The sequence below is a fragment of the Lepisosteus platostomus genome, chromosome 9 (genome assembly GCF_059453375.1).
Source record: "Lepisosteus platostomus isolate fLepPlt1 chromosome 9, fLepPlt1.hap1, whole genome shotgun sequence".
Taxonomy (NCBI): domain Eukaryota; kingdom Metazoa; phylum Chordata; class Actinopteri; order Semionotiformes; family Lepisosteidae; genus Lepisosteus; species Lepisosteus platostomus.
This window is the reverse complement of record NC_142619.1, coordinates 61,781,649-61,802,517: the sequence shown is the minus strand read 5'-3', so window position 1 is coordinate 61,802,517 and position 20,869 is coordinate 61,781,649. Positions and strand designations below refer to the sequence as shown.

The 20,869-nt window shown below is 46.6% G+C and overlaps 1 protein-coding gene across 1 annotated transcript in view; it reads left to right on the top strand.

The window, feature by feature from the left end:
• tmtc1 (transmembrane O-mannosyltransferase targeting cadherins 1) overlaps positions 1-20,869 on the top strand; it is a 129,679-nt gene that overhangs the window by 105,878 nt on the left and 2,932 nt on the right. The window contains exons 11-18 of the mRNA XM_088646086.1: positions 5,589-5,732; positions 9,804-9,912; positions 12,661-12,763; positions 13,508-13,643; positions 14,627-14,771; positions 16,431-16,568; positions 18,037-18,159; positions 20,118-20,195. Of these exons, the coding sequence (XP_088502212.1) occupies positions 5,589-5,732; positions 9,804-9,912; positions 12,661-12,763; positions 13,508-13,643; positions 14,627-14,771; positions 16,431-16,568; positions 18,037-18,159; positions 20,118-20,195 (976 nt within the window). The remainder of the gene's footprint in view (positions 1-5,588; positions 5,733-9,803; positions 9,913-12,660; positions 12,764-13,507; positions 13,644-14,626; positions 14,772-16,430; positions 16,569-18,036; positions 18,160-20,117; positions 20,196-20,869) is intronic.

The window sequence follows — 20,869 nt, the reverse complement described above, 5'->3', positions numbered from 1 at the left end:
CATACAGGGATCTGCGTAGTCCTGAAAGAGCTCAGGGCGCAGACGTGTCCTGGGAGAGCCACAGTTCCTCCTAGATAAGATAAGATCACTTTATTAGCCATATACAGTTTTCTTGTATGAGGAATTTGTCTTTTCGCAGACCCCGGCTTGCTCTCCATGAGACACACAGACAGGGAGAGAAGCTGGGGGTCAGAGCGCAGGGTCAGCCATTTATACAGCACCCCTGGAGCAGCTGGGGTGAAGGGCCTTGCTCAGGGGCCCAACGGAGTAGGATTCCTCTTCCGGCCACAGGATTTGAACCGGCAACCTTCCAGCCACAGGCGCAGATCCTGAGCCACAGAGCCACCGCTCCGAGAGTCAGGACAGCGGGGACGCAGCGGGTGGAGAGCCTCCGCCGTCAGGTGTTTTTAAAGATGGAGCTTCCTGAGCGCGGCTGGGTTAGGGGTCGCTCCGGTCGCCCCTGTGTCTGGTCAGGGCGGGAGCCCGTGGGCTTGCACTGGTGCCCCGAGAGCTGCGCCAGCTCTCAATCCCCAGCTCTCCCAGCAGGGCTGCGACGGGTCACAGCAGGGCGGTCTGATCGCAACCCCAGAAGCTCAGAGACCTGGTGGTCTTGCCCCGCCGGCACAGGGGGCTCATCAGAGCAGGCCTTCTCAGGGAGCCTAGTCTGGGGGATTACTCAACCTTAAACAAAGAAACATCCTCCTTTTAAGTTTCTTAGTGAAGGCAACGTCAGGAATGTGGCAAATGAGAAGAGGCCATTCCCTCTCGTTTGGTTGAAATCTGTTGTTTTCAAGGGGAGAGAAACAGAATTAGCTGAATTGCGATTTGATGTTCTGTATTTTTATTAGCACAGTACTTAGCACAAGTACTGTACAAGGTTACAAACTTCTATGTCTGAAAGCAATCTTGTCTGCCAGGAGACGATAAACTTTCAATTTGTCTGTGTTCAGGAGGTGTTTTTCCATTTTGGGTATGGATAGCTTCTCAATGAGCCGCATTTTTCATTGTTAGTTAGAAAAATCAATTCGTGTTATTTTATACCCAGTGTGACAGCCTGCTGGCGTGGCGAGTCCAAGACAACAGACATGCCAACCACAGCCATGTGGTAAATTAAAACACCAGTGCTCTTTATTTGACAGCGAGGAAAATATTAACAGTCACAACCAATAAACATCAAAACAAAAACCTAAGCTCCACCTGAGCTACTGACTCAACTTCTTTACGAAGTCCTTAACTGTCACTCAGAGCACTGGGTCTCTTCCGTGTTCTTCACAAAGCTCAGCTGCAGCCCCACCCTGAGACTTCACAAAATTATTCCCAGCAAACTAAGTCTCTCTCCGAGACTCTTCCCAACCAAGCACGTCCAAAATTCTCAAATTTGTTTGGAACCAAGCACATCCAAAATTCTTTCTCTCTCGGTCAGTGTCCATCTTGTGAGTGTGCACTGCAGAGGACCTGCCCTCTGCCCCCCTATGGCACACTGACCCACTTCCACACCTGCTTTGCAAACACTCACCTGACCAATTGTCTTCTCGTAACTGGTCAGGTGACTGAGGGCAGCCGCTCATTCTGCACAGCATTCTGGGGAATGTAGTCCAAACAGGAATCCCCATTGCACCTGGACTGACTGCCCTCTCACGCCAGTCAGTGTTAGTGTACTTGGCTTTACAGCTTCCGCTCCTGTGCAGCACGTGAAAGGTTTCCTGCCACCCCCGCGCTCTCTCTGAAGTCCCCGCAGGACACAGGAGCGGCAGGCTGCCGGAAATCAGAGAGAGCCCAGGTGAGATAATCCCAGTCCCAGTCCCAGTCAGCTAGGGACTTTAATCACGGGATGTTCAGGATGAAATGTTTGGAGCCGATGCTCATGTATGTAAGAAAGGTGTTGATATCTGAAGCCCTTTGTCACTCTGAAGATGAGCAGGCTCGTGCCTGCTGTCTTACAGACCTTATAATCTTGGGATTTTAGGTGCAAATGAAAACTGGTTTATTTTATCCACTGGGGCTTTCTGGATACTGAGAGTTATGTGTCTCCCTGACATAGACAGAGGACACGTTACAGATAGAGAATAATACGCTTGGCGTAGGGCTGCTTATAAAACATTTATGATTATAAAAGCCCTTTTCTTTGCCCTGAGCCTTTCGCTTCGAGATTCAGTTCAGTTTATTTGTCCTTTGCACAAGTGCAGTGGAATGCTTATTTGCATGTATGCTCCAATACAAAGACATTGAGGAAACACCCAAAACATAAACACAGAGCAGTAACAGCAACACCAACAAAGTTAAATAGCATAGAATTAAATACCAGTCAGCACAAATGGTCTGCAAAAAAGCCCAACATCGGTGTGAGTAGAGAAGCCGTCTCTGAGTCTGGAGGGACTGCAGATATTCTCTCCTTGTCACTGAAGCTGAGAGTCTGCAGAAATCCCTGCGCCAGCCAGTGCATTGCTGTGCTGATGTGTGAAGAGAGTTCCCTTAGTTCCACTTGCTGTTTTAAAATGTCTTTGGAACAGATCACAGGTGAGACTGAGCACTCATTAGGCAGGAGGTGTCCCACAGAATAAAAATGTCCACTCAGTTAATCTTCGTGACGGGCTTTTTAAAGATTCAGTGCACCATTTTAATAGGAGCAGGGATCAAATTATTCTTCCTGTCACTGGTCTCTCCCTCCTGTCTGAAAGCACGGCACTGCGATAGGGATCACACAGACAAGCCATACTCCTGGGGGAGCCATTTGTTTCTGACAGTTTAATTAATCAGGAATTCCTGTAAGAAAAGCCTTGTTTTTTTAATGTTTTCAAATGGGTGAAAAGCGAGATAGGCTTCGAAACAGATAGTCATCCTAATCGAAATGTTTATTAAATTTGTTGCTCATGATTTCAGCTGTGAAAAGATGTTTGTGGAAGGAAAAGCATTAAACGAGTTCGTACTGTATTTCTCAGTGGCGCAGAACTTAGCAAAACTGCCCCGCAGTGTTGTGGCCCTGCCTCAGTTCTCTACCTGGGGTGCTGTCTGTGTGGAGTCTGTATGTTCTCCCCTGGGTTTCCTATGGGTGCTCCGGTTTTCTCCCACAGCCCAGAGATGTACTGGTAGGGTAATCAGCTTCTGGGACGACTGTCCCTGGTGTGAGTGGACGTGTGTGTGTACCCTGTGAAGGTCCTTTGTCATTGCTGGGGAAGATGGGCTCTGGCTTCCCTGCAATCCTGAATGGGATGAGGTGGTTTGAACACGGATGGATAGATATTTCCGTTTCCTTTTCATGTAGCAATTTCAGGGCACATTCAGACCACATAATGGCATAAAGCCTCATGCAGCTTTCATGAGGCTGTGCAATTAGAAACGGCTGCCGCATTTTGAGACTTTCCCAGAGTGCACAAACGTTTGCGCAGGAGGACTTTCATTTTTCTGTCCACAGAGAAAATTTCACTTTTGGGCACAACAGTGATGTTGTAGAAACGCCGATGCTCCAATATTCCTATCCATTTGGCCGGCAGTTTTATCCAATGCAAACTTACATTTCTTGCCATCTCTACAGCTGGGTGTTTAACTGGAACAGCGCAGGTCAAGGGTACAACAGCAGCGTCACACATGGGATTCGAGCCCCCTACCTCCCCGCTCCGAGTCCAGAACCCTGCCGGTGCTGCACACAGCTTCCCCTGACTCTGTTTCGCACCTGAAATACCCGCTTGGCCTTCTGGCGGCAGGGTGTGGGAGCACCGTCACTGCTCCTGCGCCTGGCCGAGCTGCAGCCTCCAGCCCAGACCCACTCCTCCTGCGGCCCCCACGCGTGAAAAAGCACCTCTCTCCCGAGGAGCCCCCCCACACCTCCGCCTCCGCCTCCACCTCCTGAACCAAGGATAGATCTGCAGCCGAGCCGACTGTCACATGAGCCAAGATTGTCACATCTGGTCCCTGCCTTCGGAGTTAAAGAAACATTCAGATCAAGTCCTGCGTTCGCCAGCTGGTGCTAGAAAAGCAGATTAAACTGTAGCGGAAGTCCCTCAGAGCAGCAGTCTCAGGAGGGCGAGAGTGCTGCATTATTTTCCAGATAACACACAACAATTAGAATGAGCGGGAACAGTCCTGCTCCAAGGCATCATCTACCGCCCTGAACTGTACGGTGCTTCCAGTTTGTGACAGATGGCTGTTGTAAAAATACTTCAGCACTCAGAGAAGCATGTTTGTTACCACCACAGCCTGTCAGCTCCAGCGTCCCGGGTTTGACATGGTCTGTCTTTTCTCCTGTGCCTGCATGGGGTTTCTCTGGTTTGGATCTGGCTTTATCCCACTGTGCAGAGAATCTCCTAAAGTTTGATCCCTGGTCAGCTTCAACTGGGGAGCTGAGCTCCGCACCACATTAGGAGCTAATTGATCTGTGGTCTTCTCATCCAGTTGTTTCCTGAAAGATGCCAAGGTATCAGCTTCAACAACATGGCTGAGCAGCTTGTTCCAGACTCCCACAACCCTTTGTGTAAAGAAATGCCTCACAGATTTCTCAGAATGAGTCTGGTACTGTGGTGCCATTAATCACAGGAACTCAGGTTTGTGTTGCATAGAGCACGTTCAGGGAGGCACAGGCCGATTTATTTATTTTGTGCTCAGAATACCCCAAGAAGGGATCACATTCGGGCTGACATTGAAAACAAAAAAATAGCTGATTCTTGTATATTGTTTCAACCGATAAATGAAATGTCTTGTTTCTATATTTTTCACCAGGTTTGAGTTTGAATTGACGTGACCTCCAGATCTTTTTTTTTGGTTTGTGGGTTATCGTGGTGAACCTCTGATTTTATTTGCAAAGACTTGTGCCAGAGATCCATAGATGAGTTGTGTTAATGCTTTGAATTGCCACAGGCTGCATCTTCTAAATTATTTCCATTAGATAAGCTATTTTCATCATTAAGTTGTATTTCTTGGTCCTCTGTGCTGTTTTTTTTTTACATTTCTACCAACGGCTGTGAGTCATGAGTGCACAAGCACATTGCATTAGCAAGAGGAGGCTGGAATTGGCGTGTGTTTTGAAAATATGATGTGATTGAAAATATGATCTCTTCCTCATCATTCGCGCTGGCCATACAAGTTGTTCATCAAGGGACGGAGGAGGTATGCCTTTGAAAAGGATTCTGACTTCCGTATGATGCTTGCACATGTTCCTGTAGTGGGAACGCCACTTTCGGACTGTAAATCATCTCCAGATCCTGGTTTATGTTCATCTGCGGCAACTGCTGACGTGTATCTGATTAACAGATCAGATCAGCAAGCTATCAGCAATGAAGAATAACTTGGTTTAAGAATATACCGTTTATCATACGGTGAGCGTCCGACTGCGTGTTAGCGTGAGGAAAGGATTACAGGGAAAAGGCTCAGGACATTAGAAGACAGAGAGCACTGTTGAGAAGGAAGCTGGTGTCAGCAGAGCCACTTGTCAGACTTGGGGTCCGTGGACATGGCGAGTTTGAGGTCGTGGTGGGGTCCGAGTGCTGTAGGAGACGAGCCGCGCTCGAGTCCTGTGTCGGTGCGATGAGCTGAGCCCTGCGGGTTTCGGCCTTGAGGTGGAACCTGAAAGCTTCTCCCTGCCTCCACGTTTGCAGGCTGTACCCCCGGCACGCCAGCGCCATGAACAACCTGGGCACCCTGACGCGGGGCGCGGAGGAGGCAGAGAGGCACTACAGGAGGGCCCTGGAGATAAACCCCCAGCACAACCGCGCTCTCTTCAACCTGGGCAACCTCCTCAAGTAGGTACCGCCGCTCCCCTGCCGACACCTGTGTTTCGGCCTTGTGTCTCTCCCGGGGCTTTCTGAGCTCAGAGTGCATTCCAAGACAGCGGATCTGTGATCTCCTTCATCTCCCCATGTTTATTTCCATATGCTATTTTTTATTTAAAACTACTTCTTACTGTTTTTAAGTCAAGTATACTTAAAACTGAAAATAGCAGGTAGTTCTTTACGTTAAGGGTGGTGGGAGTGTGGAACAAGCTTACCCGGCCATGCTGCTGAAGCTGGATTCTTTCAAGAAACAGCTGAGTGAGATCCTGGGATCAATTAGCTACTGCCTTCCACACTGACCAAATGGCCTCCTCTCCTTTGTAACCTTTCTTATATTCTTAATTATTATAAGTAGTAAATGTATCCATCCTGTTTTCTGTTTCATTAGAAGTCAAGTCTGGAGGTGTACTCAAAACACACAGCTGCCACTTAGTGAATGAGGCCCAGAATGTTAGAGCTCTGTTCCCTCTGTGTGCAGATGTCCTGGCTTTAGATTGTAGACTGGTGTTAACTTTTTAAATGTGTCTCTTTATTTTTCGTTGAATGTATTAATTAGACACATACAGGTATGTCAATGAACGGAGAACAAATTCTCATTTTTGCTCAAGGTAAACAGTAGCATCCCACCTGGGATCTGGTCACAGGGGTCAGAGCCCTGACCACATTCCCTAGCATATTCCAGCGCCTTCACACACGTCTTTGCTGTCCTTCACTGCAGCCTCATGCAAATTCACCTTGCGCAAATTCTGCATATCATTATCACTACTTTTTAAACGTGCTGTGGCTTCCTCTACTAGAGAATGAGGCCCTTTGTCTCTCAAGTCCAACTCTCAGGGTCTTGCTGTGCAGACTGGCCCACAAAGCTGAGCCTTTCGCTTGAAGAGAAACGCGATTCTTTTCTACCAACAGCCATGAGCAGTTGTTCAAGTCTCTCCAGTGCCATGGGTCGTCATATATTGTTTGTTTGAAACGTAAATAATTGCTTTGTTGGCACCTCAGACTGTCGCACACTACGTACAGAATATAAATAAACCTTCACGGTGCCCAGTGTTAATTATATCCCCCGAGACAAGATTTCAAACACACAACAGACCAACAATACAAGCTCACTGAAAATCAGATTTTGCACAGTCAGGAGGATTAGCTGCATCTGACGGCACAATTGTCTGGATGTGAGAAAGTGTTCTTTAATGTCTTTATGCTGCTGCCGTCCTGCATCAGTGATGACTGGGAGTAGAGTTCCTGCACTTAGTTCACTTCGTCTTTATTTCCTTCGGTTTATTTTCTCATTACCATGTGCCTCTAAATCAGAACACGACCAGCTAGAAGAAGGAGATATTTAGCTGTTGGCAAAAAATTAAGAATGCACATAACAAAAAATTGGTTTCGGGGAAAAAAAGTGTTATTTTTCCAAGTGCATTGAAAGATTAAATAAAACATTTTTTTTCTTTAGAAACAGCTGTAGGGTTATATATGCCTAAAATGTCTTTTTCATATTACAACAACTTGCCTCCAAATTTAGTATAAGCTGTTGTTTCCAGTTTGGACCCTGCCACATTATTATTGAACGAATTACTGTCTGCACAGTTGTTAGTAATTGTCATATTTGCAGGGAGATTTGATGGCCTGTGCTGTAATTAATGTGCAGAGACCGTGCATTCAATATTTTGCATTGCCTGGCAGCCTGCTGCATGGTGAGGATGCCAGTCTGCACTGGTGCTCTGCAGGGCTGGTCCCCCTCTCACAATGACAGCAGCCTCTGCGAGCATGGCTAGTCACTGGTGCACTCTGGGAATGAGCCCTGCCTCGCAGTTCAGTGGATCGTCACCTCTTTCTGGTCCCTTGAGGTGGACAGCAGGTGATAAAGACGGCACTGGGCACCCTGGAGATCCATGCCGCAGAGGAGAGCAGCTCACAATTCGGCTTTGCTCCTGGGTCTTCAGCAAGACACCATCTCTCTCTCTTACACACACTTAATGCTGAGTTCCCACAAGTGTGGCACAATAGTGCCCTCTGTAACAAGGTCAGACTAGCTCAGATACTGGAACCACTTTACTCTTTAACTCCTGAAACTAGTTGCTGAAAGTAGTTTACTCTCCGCATGCGCAGGATTTGATCATAACACAACCTAACAAACAAAAAACAGCTGTTTTTTTGTACACCAGGGCTCTCCAGTCCTGGGGAGGTTTTCTAAGCCCCTTGAAATCACGAGCTCTCAGAGAACGGGAAAAACTGTTACAGAACTCCAGACAAGACAATCGTGAGCTCGTCTGGGTTGGTAGTAGTTGGAATTCTAGCTGGAATGAAATCCTGTAAGCAGATTGGAATGCCAGGACCAGGACAAACAGTATCTTGGTGTTACTGATCCCTATAAATAATCTGTCCTCTCGTCTACTGCCCAGGATTGAAGATGTTTTTGTGTTGCACTGCTCTCAAGTGGTAGGAATGCAGCTCGTTATCTGTGCCCGCAGCATTAAAGAGAAAGAATGCCTTTCCACAGTTAGAGCTAAACACTGCTGCGCTAACAAAGGCTCACATCCGCTCCAGACAATCCTGTGGTATCTGGTGCAATTTTAGTCCGGGTTTTTTATTGCAGTGTGAGTAATGCAGATGAGTAATGAGTAACCACTGAAAAATAGATAAGTAGAATCCTCGATGCACAATTTCTATTAAAGAGATTATAGGATTGTTTCCAGGGGTCACCGTACTAGGACAGTTTATGGATTTACAGCTCATGAGTGATTTTATCAGCAAGAACCTTATACTGTTAATTGGACCTGCAAAACTAATTAGGACAAGATGATTTAAAATGTTCCACCTTCACCCGACTGCTGGATCTCTAGACAATGAATTTAAAGTAAAGCTTTGCGCATGTAAAATTGTGCATCTTTTTGCTGTTGTCTGTTTTTGGCAAGTAGATTTTAGTTTCAGTTAATTGGTGTAAATGATGGTGTTGAAAAATTATTGATATATTTAAATTTAATATTTACAGTGATTATTAAAAGTATTCACTCTTTGGAATTTTTCACATTTTACTGTGTTTACAACATGGAATCATAATGTATTTCCTAATCATTTATTTTCTGTTTTATATTTATAATTTAGGAGGATTTTGTTCTCACTTTCACCTTGTAGAGTGTTTTGTGTCAATCCATGGTAATAAAAAAGCAATTAAATAATTACAATTCCTTATTGTAACACAATAAAATGTGAAAACATCTTATGAGGTGAATACTTTTGATAGCCACTGTGTATCAGCCCAGCTGCACTGATGTCAGTGGGATTTTCAGGTATCTGATTCTGTTTAATTGGATCTCATCTGTTCTCAACCTTTTTGTCAAGTTTTATATTGAATCTGTAACCTACACCGCTTGACATACTATACCAGAACCACATTAGGTGTGCACTCCTGTTGTGTACATGCATGTAAATATTATACCATTTTACAAATTCTTTGAAATCTTGGCACCACAGGCAGATGGAGAGCTCTCATACAACACACAAACGAAGTTGAAATGGAATGCATCACGTACAAACAGTAGTTTTTCGGGTATCAGAACATTCCTTGTTAAAAATAAAACCCAGAAGAACCCATTAAAAAGGTTTTAAATGGCATTTGCATGCTCACTTGAAGGCTTGATTTTACTACAGTACATGTGTGCCAGTTTGTCTGTACAGCGTGTGCTGTACATGTCACACTGTCACAGGAACCCACTGCAACACCAGCTTCAACTGCCCGTTCCAGTGCACTTCCGAAAGTCAAGACAGGGAATAACACTAGCCAGGGGAATTTACTCCAGAGGAAGAGGAACTCAGGAAAGCAGATGGAAAGTCCTGGCCCATGATGGAGGAAATGTCAAGAGCTGGAATGTGTAAACACTGTGCAGGCGGCGGGAGACCCGCAGCGGCACAGATGCCAGTGTGGTACAGCGAAACTGTGCAGGTCATCGGCTCTCTCGTGCGGGTGCTCGTTCCCTGGCCGCCAGGGGGCTGGGGCGGGTGAGCAGCGGGCGCGCAGTCAGCTCGTCCCTGTGCTTGCAGGGCGCGGGGGAAGGAGGCGGAGGCTGAGCAGCTGCTGAGAGACTCGGTCCAGCTGGGGCCGCACTTCGCCGATGCCTACTCCAGCCTCGCGTCTCTGCTCGCCGAGCAGGTAACCCGCCGCCCTCCCCTTTGCTCTGCCGTCTCTGCTGCTTCTCCGTGTGCTCAGTAATGCTCAGCGGGAGACACTAAGGATCTCCATCCATCCATTCTCTAACTGCTTTACCCAATGCAGGGTCGCAGGGGAGCCTATCCAAGCAAGCAAGGGGTGCCAGTCCATCCCATCCCATCCCAGGCCAGACACAGACACAGACACTCACACCACGGACAGTTTTCCCAGAAGCCAGTTATCCTGCCAGCATGTCTTTTTTTATTACCAATCCCATTTTATCCGCGCTGTCTCTTCGTATTCAGAAGTGTGGTTCCTGCCTTTGGCTGTTGTTTTGCTGCAGTTTCGTACAGTATTGCTGCTGGGTTTGCTGCCACACCTGTACGTGGGTCATCTAGCTTGGCTCTCTGTTCAATAAACCTGCATGTTGGCGTGTTCTTGAGGCGTTCAGGTTCCACTGTCCTTCCCAGGGAATCCCAGACACCCTTGCTTGCCCACCACGGCCGGCTTTTCCTTTCTTTATTTAAAGGGAAAGGAACATTTCTGTCAGGATTCTCCTTCCCTGAAGGACAGTGGGTATAGCACATGTTCTTCCACAACACCTAGACCCCAGCACTACCGAAGACACAATCTCACTGCTTATATCACATTCTCCAACAGTTTCCACATCACTGTACGCGTGCTTCAACACAAAATCAGCTGTAGTACTGCAGGCACTTAAGATGAACTATTTCAGCTACTGTATTTCATCCTACAAAGCTGGCTTTTTTTTAAGGACATTTAAAATGAAATACTTTCTTGTCCTTCTAAAACATAAGCGAAGTCTGTGGGAAATGATCATACAGGATATACTGTATCAATTAAAGTACCAGAATAAAATTACATTTATAACTTATGTATAAATGTATCATTTTAAAATATAATTATTTTGACTGTGTTTTGGATCAGGACATGTTTTTACATTAATATTTTGGGAGTGTTTTTCCATAACTTCTTCAGTAAGGTGGGGGGGGTGATATTTCTTTTTCAGATTATTTGGAGTTGTTCGAGAATCATTTTAATTGCTGTATTCAATCATAGGCATTATGCAAGCAGAAAATTACAGAGTTGACAGAATGAGGCTATTGCAGTTCTTTAGACTGGAGATGTTGTGAAGAGCATTAGATGTTTTTGAACTCAAACTGTTAGCTCCTTTTTCAGTTCTAACATGCACTGTGTCTGTTGGATTGTGCTGAAGTCTGTTGATAGGTTGAGATTTTGCAGAGAGTTGCATTGCTGTCTAATACTATGCTATGGCCAGTAATATACTTCTACAGGAGGTTTAGCTGTAGTAACACTAATTCTAGAGTCACTGACGTTGATCTAGGAAAGGAAGTCTATTGCTGCTCAGGGTCTGTGAAGCTGAGCCACAGAATACTAACACAAACTCTGGGCTCAGTGGCCTGGTACACAACTTCTGACACGCCTGGCGTTCAGGCAGAAGGCAGGAGAATCTACCAAAGAGGGCTCTGCCATCATGCATCACATTTCAAACAGAGATGGAAGTGGGGGTTGCAATTTGGGTTTAAGCCGAGCCTTGGTCAGGCCAGGAGGTTCTTGGGATAAATGTGTCCAAGCCAGCTCGTAGCAGGTGTTGTGTTTTTTCCTGGTCAGAAAAACTGCAGGACATCCAGCCCGGATGGAAATGCCGATTGCTGTCCAGTATCTCCAGGGCTTTTCTTCAGATGTTTTTCCAGTCTGGCTTCTCATTCGCAACCATCGCAAGATGCTGGGTGGGATCGGAGCTGTGGACTCTGTCTGCCTTAGGCTTCTCCACATGCTGCCAGCTCTTCACGGCAAAATCCTGTCAAAAAGCATCATGTCTGTCAAGAACATTTACAGCCAGCAGCTTTTTACTGCGTCTCCTGACCTTTCAATGCCTAACCTGAGGTTGTCTTGCAGGCTACTGTCTCACAAGACAGGGTTTAGAGAAGTTAAAGTTTTGCGTGTTGATAGGATTGAACCTGGATTAAGTTGAGGGGAAAACTGGAAATTGACAGTAGGCCAGCAGAGCCTCATTAATTGAGCCACTTTGAGACATGAGGTGATTGTGTTGAAGTGAAATGAAGTGAAGTCTTTGTTTGTGGCCTACAGTAGTTCCTTGTGAATATGCAGAATGCTGTGGCAAACTCATAATGTGGGTTACTGTAGAAAACCACTAATAATCATATCAATATTCATGAGATGTCTTATAATCTAATTTTAATGCTGTCTTGTTATTAAGATCAATATTGATGGGCAGTTTACACATGAATTCAGTTTAGAGGAAACCAGAAACCCCTGTCCTGTCTCGAAGAGTCTGGAGACTCTGGAATCAGAGGAATACAGCTCTGTAATAATTCTGTATACAGTATGTCCTGCTCCTACTGCTTCGAGATCTGCGCAGGACACCTGTGAAGAAGGGGAGTAAATAATGATGGTTATAGCAATGCAACGATGAATACATTGAGAAACGTTCAGCAGAGCTTAATAAACTATCAACCCAGCTTCTGAGGGGTTTCAGTTAACAGCTTGCATTTATCCAAAGGCAATCACAAATCTATTCTAATTTTGAGATTAATAAACCAGAGTTCTTCTGTAAGCATCCTTAATATTTTCTTCTCCTGCTTCTCTCTGTGAGTGTGTGCGTGCGTGCGTGCGTGCTTGTGTGTGTGTGAGTGAGTGTGTGTGTGTGTGCTCTTGCTAAACCTTCTCCTCGGTTTGCTTGTTCAGGGGCGGTTTGGCGAAGCCAATGAAGTCTACTTGCAGGGCATTGAAAACTGCCCCGACAGCTCGGACCTGCACAACAACTACGGCGTCTTCCTGGTGGACACAGGTGCGTGGGGTGACTTCCAGGAGGGGAGAGGTTTGTTCGGGAGACAGGAAGGTCCCCTTTAGGACGATTGCTGGAGCTCAGACCGCGGCTCGGGGCCCGCAGCTTTCAGCGCGCCTTGCCCTCCTGACTGAGGCGGGCGAGGGGCGTATCTGCTGTCTCTTGAAACTGGCGCTTGCAGGCTGTGATCACGGCGAGCATGTGCGATGCTAGAACAATCGATCCTTTGTTGGATGAGTTTAGAAATAAGAACTCGGAGCAGGTTCATGAAGGAGCTTGGCAGTTACATTGCCATTGGCACTCTTCCACCCCGGCGTTTGTGTGGTCCACTGCATCCAAATGATGTCCCATTCCATATACCCTGACGATACTAAGCAGTATATAACAATTCCTGTATCCGCTGCAGCGCCTTGTTGAAATCTATTGCTTAGCAGATGTTGCGCAAGGCATTAGTCATCACGGGAAACAAGGCAAGCCGATTCTATTTCAAGAGCTCGTCACACGAGACGCACAGCGGTGGTGCAGGCGAATCCGTTGCTCTTGCAAACTGGGTGCTGGCCAGTTTGTGCACTTTCTCCTGGTCGGTGCAATCTGTAGAACAACGTAGCGTGCATTAGGCTTGGTGTAAGGAGCAGCGTTGCACCAGCACCGGTGCACAGCCCTGCTGGGAGGGGTGCAGGCTGCTGGCTGTCGCTCTGCTCGGCCGGGGGTTGCCTGGCCGCACCCTGACAGCACCCGTGTCCCCAGGAGACGGAGAGGGGGCGGCGGCCCACTACCAGCAGGCCATCCAGCTCAAGCCCTCCCACTTCGTCGCCATGGTCAACCTGGGCCGGCTGCTGCGCTCCTCCGGGCAGAACAGGGAGGCCGAAGCCTGGTACAGGAGGTGAGCGGGACGGGGGGCGGGGGGCGGGGGGACGCTTCCATCTGCAAATCAGCCAATTTCATGTGTGCCTGTTTGTACAGCGGGGTGTGTTAGTGGAGCAGAATGACTGCAGAAACTTGCTCAAGAGCCCCAGCTAGGATAATAATTATAATAATAATAATTCCTAAAACTTGCGATCCACTCAAAGCTCTTTACGGGTAATGGGGATCCCCTCCACCACCACCACCAGTGTGCAGCCCCACCTGGATGATGCACCAGTACTCTCCCCACACACCAGCTCTCAGTGGGGGGGAGAAGAGAGTGATGAAGACAGTTCAGAGACGGGGATTATTAGGAGGCCATGATTGGTGAAGACCAGGGGGAAATTTGGCCTGGATGCGGGAGTAACACCCCTGGGAATTTTATGAATGTAATTTGGTGAGCACCCCCTGCTGGCCCCACTAACACCTCTTCCAGCTGCAGCCTTAGCTCTCCCAGGAGGTCTCCCATCCAGGTACTGACCAGGCTCACACCTGCTGGGCTTCAGTAGTGAGCTGCAGGGTGAGATAGCCACTGGTAGACCCACAACCATCTTGTCCTGAGCCCAAAGCCTAGTCACTCCTTCACACGGCTGCTGCAGGACTGAAACAGGAAGTACAATCTGGGTGAAATCTGTAAAAAAGGAGCGCGGACATTTGTGATGACCCCTGTACTGGCACAGCAGGTCGCCTGTGTCACTGAGTGGCAGAACAGGGGTGAATGCTTCAATAGAAACAATTCTGCTAGTTTTCACTTAGAAGTTCTGGTGGAAACCATTTGTTTTGAGAGCTGGTTTGTGGAACGTTTACCGTGACATTTCAACGTTTTTACAAATAAGGTTCTGTTCATCGGCAAGGCTGCTCGTCACCCTAAGCCGATCAATAAGGAATCTGTGCTGCGGAGACGGTGCTCTGTAATCACCAGCCGGGGGGGGTGCGAGATCTGACCTTTCTGCCACGTGGCAGGGCCTTGCAGGTGACCCGCAGGGTGGAAATCCTGACGCCGCTGGGGGCGCTGTACTACAACACGGGGCGCTACGAGGAGGCCCTGCAGGTGTACAGGGAGGCCACGGAGCTCCAGCCCGACAACGGCGAGATCTGGCTGGCACTGGTGAGACTGGCACACCGGCACCCGCGGGTTCAACTTCCCTTCGGGATCAATCAAGTCTCATCTGTCTATCTTCTCAGGGCAGGGGCCTTTCTTCTTTAGACGAGAAATGACACCATTCCAGTTGAGTTCAGGCACCTAAGCTCTTTCTGACAGAAGCCGGCGGCTTATCAGGGTTTCTGATTGCAAAGAATTGCGATATCTGGGGACACGGTTCTGTCCCTGGTGTGACTGGATTTGTTTAGTTGCTGTGAAATCCCGAAATCCACAGCACAGGCATCTCGGAACGCTGGTCAGAGTTTTTACTGCCACACCCCTTTTCCGAGAGGACCCACTACATTTAATGTGCCAAGTGGAGGAGAATACAATTTAATCTGAATAAAGTCTTCAAAACCCTCCAGGGCACTCCCAAAGTCAACCCAGCAGGCCTCCTTAGAATGAGCAGTGAAACATTACCCTGAGCACGCAAGTGGAGACTACGGGGAAGTGCATTTGAAAATGAGAACAGGAGGCTCATCTTTACCCAAAGGGTTGTGGGGGTATGGAACAAACTACCTAGCCATGTTGTTCAGCTCAGTTTATCTGTCTTATGCACAAGTGCAGTGAAATGCTTATTTGCATGAATGCTCCGACACAAAGACATTAAAGGAATCACCAAACACATAAACACAGCACAGCGGCAGCTGTTGAAGCCGACACTCTGGTTTCTTTCAAGAGCCGGGCAGATTAGATCCTGGGATGAACTGACTACTCACTAAATGGGCTGAGGAGCCTCCTCTCGTTTGTAATGGGTCTTTGATCCTTCGGTCAATCTGGCAGTCTGGTTCCTCTTTCCTTCAATCTCAGCAAGATTTCAGCATCTAAACCTAAAGCATCTGAACTGAAAGAACTAATTTGGAACAAAAATGACCGTTTTCACTTCACTGCCCCAGTACTTCCACTTCTCGCTGTGCTTCCAGCTGGAGTTGATCTGCGTGCTTTAGGGTTTTGTTTAGTTGCAGTTTTCACATGGGGATATGTCTTTGGTCTGGCAGCCACAGTACTGAGCCAGTGTTTCACAGGGGGTTCAGCTCGGATCTCCTGATGAGCACAGGGAGAAATCATACAGCTGGACGAGACACGTTCTGTGTATTGTGCCCTTCCAAAAAATCCTGTGTGCCAATATTTGTCAATATACTGATATACAAAATGTTTGTTATATTATGGAACATATACACTGTATGTGTGTAGATTATAGAGGTGCATGTGCTTGAAAAATGTGTTGCATAATATTTATTTTATATTCATGGCGTGCATATAGTACCATCGTGCATAATGTGGCAGTGAAGGGAGAGAATTGCTGAATTTCTTCCTTGCCTATATATTTGTGGCCAGACCTTGGCTGTGGAGAGGGATGCTTGCATGCAGGGAACTTTGTACCAGAGGAAAGCAACATTAGACTGGATATAAAGAAATGGAACTTGCAGGATACCTGACAGATCTTGTCTTCGTGGACATTACTTTGCAGACAATGAGAACAAATTCCAATCAGATCAATATTTCTAACACGTCCTGTTAGCACCAAAGCTCGTCTGCCGTCTCATTTTATTCCCTAAGCGTGTACAGTGGCTTTCCTTTTTATCAGAGCAATTTCATTTCCCCTTTTTTTTTCTTGTTTCTCAGGCTCAGGTCCTGGCTATGGCTGGACAAGCGAAAGAAGCTGAAGAAATGACCTTTGGGATTTTATCTAAGAACACGGCCTGTGTTGAATGTTATCGACTCTTATCTGCCATTTACAGCAAACGCGGAAGCCACAATGAGGTATGCAAATAGAACCCGTGGAGACGTCGTGTTTGTACTGCAGGCGCTAGAGCCCAGGAGACCCACATTATCATTCATCAGCCTCAATAGAGTGTCAGCACTCCGTGTCTGTTTTCTCCTCCTCGTGGACAGGGAGATGGATCGTTTGTGCCACTGCAGTGTGATGTACAGTACCTCCTCCGCAATTACGGGTGATGTCACGAAAGGGCAGCGATTCTGATTTCTTCCTCTGGATTGGACACAATCTCCTAAAAACCACCATAAGACATTCACTACGTCAGACCGACACCCAGCCGGAATAAGAGCGTATAACAAAGGTTACATTTCATTCTTGCGCTCTTAAAGCAGGACACCTTCAAGGATACAGCCTTGCCTTTTGGCTCATTAAATTCTGAAAGGGAAGTCGGTCAGCTACAGTGAAAGAGCTAGTAATTACCTTAGGGATCCAGGAGGATCAGTTAAAATGTGTCTTGCCTTTCTTTTTTGGGACCCCACTGTTTTTCCCTAGTAAGACAAAGGCAATTGTGCTCTTGTGGACAAAACTTTGAAATTCACCCTTCTTCCTCGGTGCCTGTTCTCCCAAAAGAGTGAGCCCTGTGTCTGCAGTTTCACATCTGCTGTCCCTGCCAACAAATACAGTTTGTTTCAAGAATGGATCGCAGCTCTGATGGTTAGTTTGCTCTGCTGAAAACGAATTACATTCATGGGCACGTCTCTGATCCCTCATCTCGGTGTTCCATTCCATTTTTGACTTTGCTGGAGCCCCTTGTGAAGTCAGAGAGAAAATTAAATTAAACTGTAAACAATTTGGCAGACTCCAATGTTTTTTTTAATATTAGTGTAGTTTGAAATGCCTGTTCCATCGACAGGGCAGAGGGTGTGGAGTACAGTACTGTATGTTAATGACTCTTTTCTGCAGAAATCCACCTTCTCACCCCACTTCCCCGTCTGCAGAGCTTTTCACTCTCTGTCCTCACATTGTAGCAATGTACATGATGGCTGAAGAAGGGAAAAGGGCAGCAGAAGTATCAGCTGTTATTAAATCAGATTCATTTATCCATCCGCCCAGCTGCTTTACCCAATACAGGGTCACGCAGGGGTCGGAGTCTGCCCTGGCAAGCGTGGGGCACAAGGCCAGGTACACCCTGGACGGGACGCCAGTCCATCACAGGGCACACCCAGACACACTGGGGCCAATTTTCCTAAAGGCCAAATAACCTCCCAGCATGTCTTTGCGCTGGAGGAAGAAACCAGAGCACATGGAGGAAACCCATGTGAACACGGGGGCAACATGCAAACTCCACACAGACATACGGGTAGGGCATCTGGGCCCCAGCACTGCGAGTCAGCAATGCCAAGCGCTGTGCCACCGTGATACTGGTTTCTAATACTCTTTAATGACTGACGTCACAGCTGCGTGCCAGGCCGCTGCAGTGCTGACCCGCGGTGCTCTGTGTGTGATTGACAGGCTCTGGACGCCCTGGAAAAGGCCATCCAGCTGAACATGGGGGACCTTGCCATGAAGGCGGAGCTGCACTTCTCCAAGGGGAACCAGCTGAGGGAGATGAACCTGCTGGAACAGGCTTTCCAGGTGACTCCCTGCTTCTTCAAACCGCGAGAGAGTAACTGGGGAGCTTGTGGTCATGTCGGTCGGCGGGTACTCGCCCTCAGATCGAGAGAGGGGCACATTCTGTTTAGTTACCCATCTTTTGAAAGATGCACGGTTAAGAACTCCTTTAACATAACAAAAGAATGAAAGAGAAGTAGCACAGGCATGTCCTTGATGAAATAGTTACAATGCAAACGTGTTTTAGTAGAAGTAACGCCATGTGGAGAGCTGGTCCAGCGTCCTGCAGAGATCAGGTCATTTGAATGTTGGATTCTCTGTCCGGCCAGAGGAAGGGCATGTGGAGCTGCTGTGTTTAGACGTTGATAAGATGGCCTTCCTGCGCAGCGAGAGCCCAGTGATTGCTTCCTTCAGTACCCCTGGCCCCCAGCCAGCTTTCCATTACTCTTATGTGCTCTTCAATTTTACAAGAAGCACTACTTATAAACTTTCAAAGATCGAAACGTTTAAATTTAGGAGACTAAATTTAAATAAAATAATATCATTTTCTGCATTATTTGCACATTAGTAGGAAGCTTTAAGCATTAAATGAAATACTTTTTGTGGACGTGATTGATAAGCTTCTGCTGCCACCTAGCGCCTGTGAACTTACAGCTTCAGCTGTGAAGTGATTTAGATTTTTATTCCAAGCTGCTGTGATGACTGATTGTATTAGCTTGCACCAGGGCTGATTCTCCCAGAAGCCAGTTATCCTACCAGCACGTCTTTGCACTGGTGGGGGTAAAGGAATAGGAAGAGGTAAAGGTTCATTCCGTGCTGAATGGTAAAGAAAAGAAACTCAATGTTTTGTTGCATGGAAAAAACCCTTACCCGTTCCTTTGCAGCCTTTGTATTCTGACACAGCTCCCTAATCGAACTTCTTAATTCTGCATTTACTATTTCCAAAAAAGCTGATGCAATAATTAACTGCTGATATGAAAGAGTAAAATGTTACTTGATAGTAATGCATTACACATGACAGAAATAAACCACACAGCATGTTAATATTCTGTTCTTTCCGGTTGTGGAGATGACAAGAGGTGAATTATACAATACCTTATACTTTACATGATTCTAAACATACTTTTATAATTGAGGTGGGGAGCTGCGTCAGCATGCGTAGGCTGCAAAGGAACAAGTAATAGGTTTATTCCATGCTGAAAAAAAGAAGAAAGAGAACACAACGTTTCGGCCGTGGAGCCTTCTTCAGGTGTGACAGAGGTGTTTCACATGCACAAGATGTCCAATATCCTCTAAATCTGACATCAAATTTAATTTCACAGCACTGAAACTATTTTTTTTAATTAATCCCCGGTGCTACATTCAGGAATAAAACACATTCATCCCCCCTACCTGCTGATTTCATGGATTTTTAACAGCAAAATCAAAACACAGCACCACAAACTATATATCATAAGAATCAAGAAACCTCTCCTTCAAAACAGAGACATTGGACAGCTGTGGAAAACTATTTGGCATCCTTCATGTGCTCAAGTAAAGATCAAACGTTTCTGTGTTTGTGTTTTGGATATGTCTTTCTAGTGTGTGTACTGGCTAAGACACAGTATAAAACAACTGATGGCTCAGACGTGATGCCCAGACTTGACTTCAGGCCCGCAACCAGGCCTCATTTTCTACACTTTCCGAGATAATGCAAGATGTTTGAGGGGAACATCCATTCCAGGCAGAAATAGCCTCTGGAGTACTGGGAGAAGAAATGGTTGTTTGCCAGGTTTATGTTTGGTCATACAGTACACAGAGTTACTGCATCATGCAGAAGAGATGCTCTGTGCTGAAAACCAACACCCCTGGCTCATGCAGAGAAAACACAAGGTCTATCACCTATTAATATCCTTCTTTTAACTAATTACTCAAGATTTTATCTGTGGGCTATTGTTTCTTGTGAAATATCAGCCTAAAGCGCTCTCTCTCCTCTGACACAGAGTTACAGGATGGCTGTGGAGCTCAATCCTGACCAATCACAAGCTTGGATGAACATGGGGGGAATACAGCACATTAAGGTGTAGTATGGCAGGGTTGTGTTTGACTGGGGCAATGTGCTATCCATGCTGTGTCTGGGGGTGAGACTGGGGTGTGGTGCTATCTGTGCTGTGTCTGGGGGTGAGACTGGGGTGTGGTGCTTACTGTGCTGTGCCTGGGGGTGAGGCTGGGGTGTGGGACTGTCTGTGCTTGTTAGAAGTCTGTGATTTGCTGCTTGATGTGATTGTATTGTATCTTTTCATACCTGTAAACAAATTCCCAGAAAAATATAACTTGCTGTCTATAATCATTTCCTTTTTTGAAAACTGCATGAAAAACAAGTTGACTTGGCTGAATGAACAGTTTACTGTGTAAATGGCAACTTCTTTTTAGGAAAACAGAACAAATCATGTGAAGCAAAGCAAAGTTCACAGTACTTTACGATTCTTCCACTGCATTGTTGTCCAGCTGCATTGACATAACTTTAAAAGGCAAAACAGCTTCACGTTAATATTTTCTTCATAAAGTCTAGAAATAGAAAAAGATACAGATGAAAGTGTTTTTACATACAGGGTGTCTTTTTAAAACTGTATCTGAAGCTCTTTAAATGATTCATGGTCCTCTGGGAGAAGCTGTTACAATGAGGAATTGAGCGGAGCAAGACCAGAGCTGTTCGCATTGCCTCTGAAGCAGGTGCAGCTGGCCAGGCAATATG